We start from the raw sequence: 12,708 nt of genomic DNA, 5'->3' as shown, positions 1-12,708 counted from the left end.
GCCGGGCATCTCACTTCAATAACTTCATAGTAACATAGCAGCATTAGCTGCTCAGTTTCTACAATGTTAGACTGAAATAAAATGCATACAGGCTGAAATTCAACCATGCTTTTCTGTTGCAAGATACAGTGACTTAAAGCAACAGTGAGTAAGAAAAAGTAATTCATGTAAAACTTTAAGCTCTGAGTAGAGGGAAAGTCCTCTAGCTGCTAATGTGTGCAATCTAAAATGCCATAAGCTAATGCTGATTACAATTGCATGTTGCAAATGTGGGGGAAACATGACTTGCAAAAGTTGTTTTGTCTATGGACCTTGACAGTTATTATTAAGGCCAACTTTTATGCTTTTGTTAAAGGGATAGTTCACCCAAAAATGAAAATTCACTCATTATCTATTCACCCTCATGCCAATGTAAAGTCTAGTGAGGTTTTACAGTCCACAAAACACTGGCACATTTTCACAGGGAAGCGGCATCGTACTAGCCTCCCAAACAATTAAAGCAAGTAGTGACAAGGATTATATATAGTAACACATAATTATAACCCACAGATACAGTAGTTTTAAATCCGACAGAGGGACTTCTTGCCTGCCGCTAACTCCAGAAAGCTCTCATCGGTCTTATGCAAGTGTACATACAGGAATGCAGCTCCTACGTGTGGAGCTAAAGGCTACAGGTTACAACAAGGCTAAAAATATGGCACAGGTGACATTTTTCAAAACAACATGGCATGTCAGGGCTTCAAGTCACTTGTATTACTTTGGATGAGCATTATGGAGACATTTTGTGATTTTATTATGGTTTTTTTTAACGTTCCAATCCTGGTCACCATTTGTTTCAGTGTTTGGGAGATGAGTGCAATACTCTCTTCCTGTGAAACTCCAGCAGTGTTTTGTGGACTGTAAAACTGTAAAACACCCGACTTTTCATGAGCATGAAGGAGAATAGATAATGACTGAATTTTAATTTTGGGGTGAACTATCTCTTTAAGTGATCTTGTTGTTAATCCATGTTTGATAGCTGTTGGGAGACATTTGTCCTCAGGGCTTTGAGCCAAATAGCCCCAAGTTTTAGGAAAAAGATGATGGTTTGGGTTAAAATGAAAAGATTTTTTCCAGAAAGGTTTTTCTAGCAAAATGAAGGCCAAGAGAGTCAGCAGTGAAAAACTGCAGACAGAGACACAAAAGGAGACAAAATACAGTTCACAAGATTGAGATTAATGATACAAAAGTATAATTAACAAGTACATTATGATTTGATATTGTAGGTTTAAACAAAAAAACACTGTTTGGGGCAGAGTCATTAAAATATGTATTACCCTTACCAGGTGCAAAATATAAGTGATGTACAAATTAATGCACCAGTATTTTTGGTACAGCAGCACAGTGTGCAATGGTAAGAAATTGGCTAATCTGCATGATGATGACTTTTGCCTTTGGTACTTAAGCATATTTTAATGCTAATACATTCGCACTTGTGCTCATGAAATTTAAGATCCACACAGTGGTATCAATAGTTTTACTAGTTTTTACTTTAGTAAAAAAAGTTGAATAGTTGTTGGTCCAGACAAGCATTAACATATAGTCATGGGGCAGCAACAGGTTAAAGCAAACAATTACTAAAATCCCATTCATCAAGCATATGTCCTTTTTCTGAATGTGCACCAAACTACAGTACATATGACCCAATTTAATTCTCTGCACACTTAATTAAAGGCAGAACAAGTCGATTTTTAAGCCATGTTACACATAGAAAGCATGTATAAAAACATGTTTGAATGTAGAAACCTCTCAGTGTGTTGCTGCTGATTCAGAAAGCAGGTAGTTTTACACAGTTTCATGAAATGTTATTTTGTCAAATCAAACAGAGGATAGAGGTGAGCTAAATGCTGTATTCACCATTTTACAGCTCACCATTAGCTTCGCTTTTTATCTTCAGAGAAAAACCTTTGAACATTTTGAATATGTTACAGGATTTAATGCCTGGCTGCACAGTGTTGTTAGAAACCTGTTTGTTTGTTGTTCCAATCCAACTCCATCCCAAAACCCATTGCTTTCCAGCAGAGCTTCAGCATCCTGAAAGATTGATGACTGTTGGCCATCAGCCATTCCTTGTGTAATGAACTATGCTTTATTATGATTTGTTATGAGGCATTACACATCATCATTCTTATTTTTTAATTCACACACACATCAGAATGTCTTAATTATTGATGGATTAAAAATTATTACAGATACAGTAATTTGGTGGAACGTCACCAGCAGCTGCTCACATGAGTAACTACAGTAGCTTTCCTTTAGCCAGAATTAAAAGTCTGAGTCCAAAGTGAAGAAATGCTTCTATTACATATGCTGAAACTGAAAGATGTAGATTTCGGAGGGGATACAGATCAATAGAATTAGAATAAAAACAGAATTAGAACATGTGCATTTAAAAACATGAAAGTAGGAGAGGACTTTTATTTTGACAAATTATTAATTATTATTTTGAATCAGTATGTGAACATTTCTGAGCTCTGGTTTGATGATATCTAATCAGTGGCAAATTTAGGCTACACCTGGCATGTCTCCTGATTGTACTTAATTAGGAGGGATAGAAAACCGACCACTGCCGGCTCTTCTGAGTCAGATACTGTCATACTTAACGTTAACTTACTATAGAATTTCATGTTCCATGTGGCTTATATAGTGTGAGTATTACTCTGCATCTGACTTGCTTATTTTATGGCGAGAAAGATTCATGGACCAGCAGCATCCACTGGTATGATGAGTAAAACACTCTGACTCTGTTGTCTTTATAAAAAAACTATTTTCTAAATATTTGCATTAATTTCCCCAGCAGAGTCATGAGGTCAGTTATTGCCAAAAGAGGAAAGCTGGCTTTTTTTAACATAAAACTTGGCTAGAATGATGCTAATACTTCTAAAATTGGTCCTATATGGCCAGAGCAAAGATAGAAAAAGGGCTGTGGCATTTTCTTATGCTCAAGAGGTAGAAAACCTACAATTACCAGAATGCACTATGCAGCACCAGACCAATCAAAACTCACGCTGGTGGGTGACGAAATGCAAACTCTGCTTTTCCATAGAAATCAATATGGCGGCTGGCAACAAAAATCTCAAATTACAGTTAAATGAAATTGGCAATGCAGAAACAAAGTCTTAGTTTATATTTTCTCAGCACTGCCTAGTTTTACTGTTTTACAAAACAGGAAACTGTATGGCGCCTGCTCCTTGTTTATAAATTATCATATTATAGCCAATCAGTGTACTAAAATATGTTTCCAAAGACATTTCAGTTGAGAAACATGCATTACAGTAACAGAATCTTGGTTTATAATTGATCAGCAGTAAGTGCGTAAGTACAATCTGCAATTTGAGCCACAGCACCAGAGCCAGCCAGCAGATTTGAGTTTAGAGATGAGCAGGAAGATTGGGCACTGGTAAGCTGAAGGGACCTTTACCACACTTAATTTACACATACTATCCATGTTGTTATGATACAAAGCCAACCGGAAATCAGTTAAGTATCCCTTTAAGTTACTCTGACCATTAGTAGCTCTGTGGAGCAACATTATGCAAGCAGGTCTTTATTTTGTTCATATTGTGCACATTAACATGAAGTTGAAGACTTTATTTTGATCCTGTTTCATTGATCAGTGATTGAAGTGAACAGTAGCTATTGCACCACAAAATGTAGTGAAGCTGCTAGCTAGCCAACTCTGATGAAACAAAAGCACATTTTAAAATGTTTCATGCGAAAGGAAATGCGTTCAACACATTTGTTTGGCCTGAAGGATACATCCTGTGAATATAAACATTAATTTTTTAACAAGAAAACTCCACAGCCTTCACAGCTTTAACATCGTCCTTGACATGAAAAAGAAGAATGGCGTTCATTCAATAATGTATTGATTCATGACTCATTCATAGGTGTTGGACTGTTGCTATCTCATATTCCAGAAAAAAAGGCATCCTTTGAAAGTTGAGACATCAGTTGTTATTAACTTTAACTTTTTAACCTTTTATCGTATCAAGATACAAAAGGCAGTTTTTCTAAAGTTGCAGGACATACTTTTAAATATGAAAGGGATGTACAGTCCAGTGTGTTCCCTTTGGCAACACCGTTACTGTGCAGACCTGTGTAAATTAGAAAAAGAAATTGTAATTGTATTGTATTATATGATTTTGTATTTCATATTGAAAGTCAGTGTTGCAGATGCACTGATTGATATGTGCTGCGAGGCTCGTTTACAGCGAGCAGGTGCCAGGTGTTTGCAAAGTAAAAGGATATAAGGCTGCTGAAAAATATTTAGAAATTACAGTTCACATTCACATAAATCAGTGCTGAAGCAGAAATGTTGTTATGCCAAGTCTCTGATGGGACTGCACAGAATGTGTACGTTTATGGGAAACACTGATCATATTTTGTGCAGTTGATCAAAGATACATACATAAACTTAAACAATACAGCCAAGATATTTGTAAACTTCGTGATCAGATAAACTACATCTCTAACAGAACTTTTTTGCAGTTTTGTAAGGTTGGAAAATCAAACGGTTTTACAACTTTATAGATTGACACAGCCTTCCTCCAGAGAAGCCAGACACAGCATGATTTCATGGCAGCCGCTTTCTGTCGGCTTGAAACTGCTTCCCATTCCCTTTAAGTTCGAAAGGTACCAGCAGTTTAAAGTGAAAAAGTGAGAACACAGCCAAAGGTGATTTATACAAGGGATTATAAAGCAGTGCTGATGAAAGTTTTATTTTTTCCAGCTTTATTCGGTTGATAATACAGTATAGAGTTGTGATAAAATTCTGGTTTTGCTCACCCACTTTCTGACATTTCAAAGCTGCCACCAAAGCGTGGCCTTCTTTAAAGAAACGGTGATCACTCTTACCTTGACATTTTACTAATTGAGGGTAAAGCTTTACACTGCTTTAATTTACTGTATTTTTGAGAAAATTTGCAGAAATTTTGCCACCACTCATAACATGAGGTTTACTTTGATTATTGTTCATGTAAGTAGCACAGGCTCTTTCATCCTGCAGGTTATGACTCATCATAAAATATATAGCTCAGGTAATAATGGAGGTAAACTTTGAAGCCAAACATTAAAACTGGAAGGACTTCGTCCATCTCCTCCCCCCGTGTTTTGAAAAGCATTGCAGGCTAAGTCTTCAATATTGCAATATCCCGTTATGACTGGTAAGCCCCATGGAGGTCTGCAGTGCTGGCTCAAGCTGCTGCCTCTCTGGTCCACTGATCAAAGCAGTGAAGCAGTGAGTACTTTTGGCCTCCTACCAATGAAATACTGCCCACTGGAGGAGGACGTGACGATGCCTTGTGGGTGGAAATTTGCTCATAAGCATTTACACACCAATCTCATACGGGATCTTCACAAACTTTTCAGATATTGATGTAAAATTTCTCTGTGTGTGTCGTGTAGATGAGCTTAAGGAGAAGCTGCAGAATTTCGTGTCTGAGACCAACAGCCAGCGTCCAGGGTTCATTAAGATGGTGCGTCATGCCAAGCAGGAAGGTCTGATCCGGTCCAGAGTGAGCGGGTGGAGGGCTGCCACTGCCCCAGTTGTTGCCCTGTTTGATGCCCACGTCGAGTTCAACGTTGGCTGGTGAGTCATTCGCAACAAGTGCAGCGTGAGGTTAGCACAGCTCAATACAAGAGCACTGGTTCTTGAGTCATATCAGTGTGTGGGTTTACTGAAAATTATTTCATTAAAAACAAAGACTGTTGCTTGGCTCTTTCTCCGCTGACTGCTTTCTGTGTCTATGACAAAAGCATTCATATTATACCACATTAAATATGCTCCTTGTAATATTAATTTAAAATATAGTGCTGTGTTGCATGACAGTTGAAATGTCACTAGTATCATGCGATACACATAGACCAGAGCAGGCCACAACCCCTTTAGCGGTTCATATCAGCAAAGAAGCAGGAAAATGCCATTAAGTGTTGTGTAGAGGATTAATCACACCTTTTACACTGATATTTGGGTGACATAATATACAAAAATATTCAGTGTCAGTGTGGTAAATGGCTAAATGATGCTCCTGGTCATTACTACTGATAAATAGCTAATGTTAGCTTGACAGTATACAGTATTACAGTATAGCAGCATCAGATTGTTGTCTCCAGCTTCATCAAACAGTAAGCCATTAACAGCTTTGATGTTAACAGACATTACTTAGCCTGTCAATACTTGGTGCCCTGGGGGATGGATGGGACAAGACGACGATTAATCTTAATTTATCAAAGTATCGCAAATCCTCAGGTTTCAGGCAAGATCGCAAAACAGTTGTTAAACATGTCTATAAAAGAAATGTTTAACAAGAAATGAATACATACAAATGTGTCAAAATTATAATCCAAACATGTCAAATTGCATTGACATCTTGAGGATCTTTGATTTTTCATCCCTAAAAAAAATGGCAATGTCTTGATTCTTTATGAAGTACCAATATGTGCCCATCTGGTCTATTTCTATATTCAGCAAGTGGTATCTTTAAGTTATATCAATAGTCTCATCTAATTCTCAACAAGAGAGCAAATCACTGTATTTCCCAAAATGTAGAACGAGTACTTTAAGATTGATTAAAACTATTTTAAATTGATTCCCTAGTGACAAAAAATATCACACACTATAAGTATGCATTGTATTTAGAGGGGGAGCATAAATCTCTTTGATCCCTTTTGCCACATGCACATTAAATGACCTTGTAAATGTATTGTGCAGTTTTTGTGTAGTGTTTGCAAACGAGTTAACATACATTATCGCTTCATATTTTGATTAAAAAAATTCCATCAACTTTTCAGATAGGAAATAATGGTTTGTCAGACTATTAAATTGGATTGAATTAATCTTGAAATCATGAAATTGGTTTTTAAAATATGCCCTTACATGACAGACATGATCACAAAGGTAATAGAGAAAGCCTATCAAAACAAACACTCAGTAAAATGACTTTCTCTTTCCATATTTGAAGGGCTGAACCCATCCTGCAGAGAATTAAGGAAGACAGAACCCGCATAATCTCCCCATCATTTGATAACATCAAGTACGACACATTCGAGATTGAAGAGTATCCGCTGTCTGCCCAGGGCTTTGACTGGGAGCTTTGGTGTCGCTACCTCAACCCACCCAAGTCCTGGTGGCACAAGGGCAACAAGAGTGCACCAATCCAGTAAGTGAGCACCACATGTCTTGATACCCCAAATCAAATGATATGATTATATGATAATTTTTATCTGAAATTAAATGACAAATGTCAACCCTGCTAAAAGGGTAATTCATGCTGCATTCATGAACAAATTATATGTTGTGCAAGGTCACATTTCTCTTATTCTCCCTGCTGTTACTATAGCAACTGTGCGAAGTTAGCATTACCTGCAAAAGACAAACATAATTGATCTTAATTATGTTTAATCCCCCCAGGAGCCCGGCCCTGATTGGCTGCTTCGTGGTGGATAGGCTGTACTTTGAGGAGATCGGTTTGTTGGATGAGGGGATGGAGGTGTACGGGGGAGAAAATGTGGAGCTGGGCATCAGGGTGAGTAATAATGTCACTCCCAGAGGCCATGGGCCATTGTTCATCCAGGTAATGTGTGGAAAATTAACTATGATAATGACAGTTAATGGCTGTTGGAAATCAAGGTCACTGAGAGCCCCTTTCTATGTAAAATACTTAACTCATTGAAAAAGAGTCATTTGGTTGCAAGTGATGCAGTCTGTGAATTTAAAAATGTTTTACAGGCGGTCTGATGGTTAGTAAAGTGATGAGAGGTAGAGCTCTAACCAGTGTAGGATGTCCTGCCAACTTGTGTTTTGTTTTGTTTTTTCATAAAAAGGTTAGTGTTCTGCAAACTGTTTAAGACTGCTGATGTACCAATTTAGTTGAATGCAATTTATCCTCAGTGCTCAAAGATGGCTATAATACTGTTTTTATTCTACAGCTGTATATTCCACAAAAAAACTAAAACCAACAATGCCTGTGCTTTCCAATATCTATACTACCATACTTAGTAGGCATTATTGACTTTATTGTTTTATTAGCTAAGGTTTACAGCCTCGGTTTTGCCTTGTTTGTCAGAGCACGGTAAACTGTGTTTTTAAAGGTGCTATATAAATGAAGTTATTATTATTGTTATTTAGTGTGCCAGAAAAATATTTATTATGTCCCAATACATGGTATATCTATGACATATGCCAAAGATACTAGGATGTTCGTACTACTTCAGGTCACATTTTGCAGTATGCAAGCCAGCATTCTTTTCTGGCTATGCTGACCCACAATCCTCTGTGCAGAGGAAGACACATCACATCAACTAAACTGGAGAGATTACAGCTCGTTGAGAGCTCATTGACAGCTGATAGATGCAGCTATCATGAGTAACAGCTCACTTAAGTGACTATTGACCAGTGGAATAGATAACAGGCTAATAACAGGAATTGGATTTGCTGAAGTGAATAGAATAATTCATTATAATTAATTCTGGTGAGCTCAGCGAATGGCATTTTGTATATCCAACATAATGTCAGGTGATAACGTTAAGCAAGAGGGTCAAAGTTCAGTGTCTTGACCTCAATTAAAACACAAGAAACTTGTGCTCCAGTGCATAGTAGTATGCATACTCCATGCAACAGTAGATACTCTGCAAGGCGAGCAGCAGCATGTACTGATAGGAAAAAGACAAAGTGAGTGATTTGGAATGTAGGATACATTTGATCTGTATCTCTATTGTTTGCTTCCCTTCTTTGTTTGTGACAACTATTGGTTTCTACTTAAGATCAAAGTAAATATATTGTAGACAAAACAATCGAACCTCAAGAACCATTTATCAGCTGTTCTGAAGCTTTTGATCATATCCCATGATCTTCATCGGCAGTACTTTGAACCTTACAAGTATATACTTTCATTCTTAAAAAGGCTAGTGTTTTTTAAAAAAGCTGAGCGCTGCAGCTTTTAGCAAATGTTACTCAAATAGCAGGATCTAGTGCATATGTTTGGGACTATCTGCAGATAAATGCATTTTTGGTGCTCTGGTGGGACAGTGTATCTGAGACAGTATCCATGGAAAGGCCATTAGAAATGCTAAAGACATGAGACCCCTACAATGGCACAGGACCTTTTTATATTATTATTATTAAGATCACATTGCCAGGAACTAACTTGAGTCTATCTCAGTCTATACTTTAATCAAACTGTAAGATACCTACTACTTGTAAGTTTTGGACTGGAGTGTGAGCTCAATCCTCTAAAACCCTAAATAGTCAAAATCGTCAACAGTGTTGTGAATTAGTGTGTTTTTTATAGTTTTTGGACAAGAATGGAAGTCAGGATGATATAGATGATATAGACTACACAGTATCAGGCTTTGGCTACATAATTGTTACTGAGATCAATTCATTGTTACTTCACGGTATTTGTTGACAGTATCAACAAACAGGGTGACTAATGCAATAACAATAGTCATGTGATTTGATAGTAACAAGTGAACAAGAGATGATCCTTCAGAAAATGTACCCAGAACACACTGGGACGTGTTCTCTCTTGTGTCAGCTAGAATAAATAATCCCTACAAATTAATTCTGAAGTCTGAATGATCACCTTCATCCCCCGGTGATCCCACTGAGGCACGTGTGGGAGTCGTAAGACTCAAAGTCATTGTCTCTGTTAGCAGTGATGTGTGAAGATCACGCTGACATTGTTCAGATTGACGTACTGTGGCGGTACTTGTTTTGCATTCCTCTCAAAGTTCTTTAATTAATCGGTACACCATCACCAGCTCTGACTTGATGGAAACATAGTCTATAAAATTAATGGACATAACCACCCTGATGTCACCTGTTGGTTTGTGGACTCCCATTTTAAAGCTTCGAGACATTTTAATCATTGCCATTTGGGATTTTTTAGGGTCCGAGGTGACCGTATGTGGACGGCAGGTTGAAGCTAACCCTAACACTAGCTGCTAGCTTAATTAGCACAGTGCATTTACTGTTACGGTTAATTTTAATGCTAATTTTTGCTTGTGAGAAGTAGGCGTAACACCATCATAACAAATTGTAGTGAGAGCAATAACTTAACATCTGACTCCTTAGAGGGTCTTTTAGTACAACCAAAAGCTGACTAAGACCTTTTTAGATGACCAAACGTTATAGTTAACTTTCATAACCTAGAAATCTGGCTAAGCTTATTCTCTGTGAATTTGTGGTTACATCATGCATACAATACTCAACCAACATTGTCCCCGTGGCAGCAACTTGTCAACAGATGGCAAAAGGGTGTCTGCAGGTCCTTATAATGTCTTTAAATGTCTTAAAATGTCTTGAATTCAATTTTGTAAATATCAGGCCTTCAAATAGTCTTAAGTGAATTCCTGAGGTCTTAATTGCCACAAACATTTTATGTAATTGTATTTTTACATCTTTTAATTTAGTTTTGTTAACGTGAGTCAAGCATTTTTACTTATCTAACAAATCTTTAAACCCATCACTTAACTTAATACTGTTGTCCAACCATATAGCTTTATAAAGCCTGCCTCTGCATGGGACCACATACACCCTGCTTATCGTTTAACTTACCTGCAAAGCTCAAATAAGAAAAAGATAATTTGTCTTAAAATTAGTCTTAGATTTGATTAAAAGTATACTGAAAAAGTCTGAAAAGCTTTGAACTAAATGTCTGATACCTGTAGACACCCTGGATATCACCGACTTGTCAACCGAAGTGGCCACAAATGTACAGTTGTTACGTTAGGAAAACTTTTTTTCTCTCAGGCTGTAAACGTTTATTTGTGTTGTAAAGGTGGGAACCTCAATGAGTGGGTCTGTGAGGACTGACTCACTTCTGGAGCCAGCCTCAAGTGGCCATTAGAAGAACTGCACTTTTTGGCACTTGGGTGGGAATCAGTCGGTGTGATTTTTAGTTCAGCAGTACCACTGGCGGATGGGCCAAAGAGCAGCAGCCCCCGTAGGGATACCTAATGATAGCATACATCTACTGTACAAAGATCATTAATGCAGCTATCAGCCTGTTCAATAACAGCAAGAAGCGAGGGACAACTCCTCCTCTGCTCCACTCCGGCTAGATTGCACTGTGAGAAGGAAATGGAGACGAGTTTACGACAGGGTGCTGAATGTGGAAATATCCATCCTCGCTAATGACAGAGATGCAATCATCAGTAAAGAAGGGAGATTAGTCCCGTAAGTCATTTTCCTCCAGAAATTACATGCTTTTAGAATTCCTGGGCCTGATAATAGCCCCACTGATTGCTTTATAGCTGGACACATTGATGATTTTATCACATTTATTACAAGCCAGGGCTGTAGCACTATGTATAAACAGTGTGATGAATCATCTTGCTTCATTGCTTTGTATTCTAGTTTTGAGTCTAGTGTTACACTCCATGTTGTTTACTTGCTTGGTTGTGTTGGACTGAAGGAACTTGCCCTTGCCTGGAGGTTAATGTAGTTTAGAGTTCAGTAATGCTTTTGAAACAGAGGGTGACACTCTGAGCTGAGAGCTACAATACTGGAGGACCCTGGCTTGGCCCCAGATTAGCAGTCCCATAGAGCCCCAGCAGGGTCTGTCTGCCTGTCTGTCTGTCTGCAGCGTATTGGTCATGCCTCCAGACCACCTGGCAGCAAACAGACTGGCTGCTGACGGATCCTCAGAGACATACTCGAACCAGGCCAGCAGCTACAGGCTTTGGCTGCAGCTTGAAAGAGATGTCCTGGGTTGTGTAAGGGTGAAATGAACCGCTGCTCTCTGTTCACATTAGGTCACAAAATGGAAGCTGAATATTTCCATCATGATGTATATAATTATAATTCTGATTAGGCATAATGACAGAAATTTTTCATTTGTTTTATGAATCTGTGTTCTTCAAATCCTTATGTGCATCTGAAGTGGTGTTTATGTTGTTGCCTTAGATTATAAACAAGGCATTATGGTAAAAATCCTGTGATTAAAGACAGACTTTTATTTTGAAGGGTACACATTAACACAATGTTCCAGTGTTATTTTTTTCCAATGCTTCATGAAGTGCTGTTCCTATATTTTTCATGGGAATTAATATTTATGAATGCAGAATTCATACACTTTCCTAGAGATGTCTAGAGAAACGGTGGCTCGCCGTTTTTTTACGCGTGATGCTCGCGTTTATTGACTCTGTACCACTTTATACTGCAGTTGACTGTTAGATTTGAGGTTTGTTACTGTAACAAAGAGTAACTGTTTTGTTCAGTGATTTTAATTTTGCATTGTTTTATTTATTTTGCTGTTGGATTGCTAAATGTAGATTGCACTACATTCCTTTTACTTGAGTGGAACAGGCTCTTGCATTAATTTTATTGTGGAGAGATTTTATATCAGACTGTCAAACACAGATTACCAGATTACCTATTTTTTGTTGGGGAATAATGCCCTGCAGTGTATGACAAGTTTTTAAAAATGTTATTTTCAGTAAATTCGTTGTTATATTAATCGAGTGATTAAAAAAAATCGTTAGGTTCAGCGCTACAGAGAATAAATCATCACATTTAATGGCGCTGCAATGGCGTCTAAATTAATAAGTAGGCAATGTGAGCAGGTGAGGCATGTGTTTGTGTTTGTGTTTGCAGAGCTCCAGTCACGACTATTTAGTCACATTTTGTGACGACAGATTACCAGTGCAAACTAGTATTAGTAATAT

The 12,708-nt window shown here is 37.8% G+C and overlaps 1 protein-coding gene across 3 annotated transcripts in view; it reads left to right on the top strand.

Moving 5' to 3' along the window:
* The window catches only part of galnt18b (UDP-N-acetyl-alpha-D-galactosamine:polypeptide N-acetylgalactosaminyltransferase 18b), a 105,185-nt gene that overhangs the window by 55,287 nt on the left and 37,190 nt on the right, over positions 1–12,708 (top strand). For all 3 annotated transcript variants that reach the window (XM_088077515.1, XM_088077521.1, XM_042486778.2), the window contains exons 4-6: positions 5,446–5,629; positions 7,002–7,199; positions 7,451–7,565. In XM_088077515.1, the coding sequence (XP_087933641.1) occupies positions 5,446–5,629; positions 7,002–7,199; positions 7,451–7,565 (497 nt within the window). The remainder of the gene's footprint in view (positions 1–5,445; positions 5,630–7,001; positions 7,200–7,450; positions 7,566–12,708) is intronic.

This window comes from Plectropomus leopardus, chromosome 1 (assembly GCF_026936395.1).
Source record: "Plectropomus leopardus strain MGB_pleo_1.0 chromosome 1, ASM2693639v1, whole genome shotgun sequence".
Classification (NCBI taxonomy): Eukaryota; Metazoa; Chordata; class Actinopteri; order Perciformes; family Serranidae; genus Plectropomus; species Plectropomus leopardus.
Note: the sequence above shows the minus strand (reverse complement) of the source record. Positions and strands in the feature narration are given on the sequence as shown.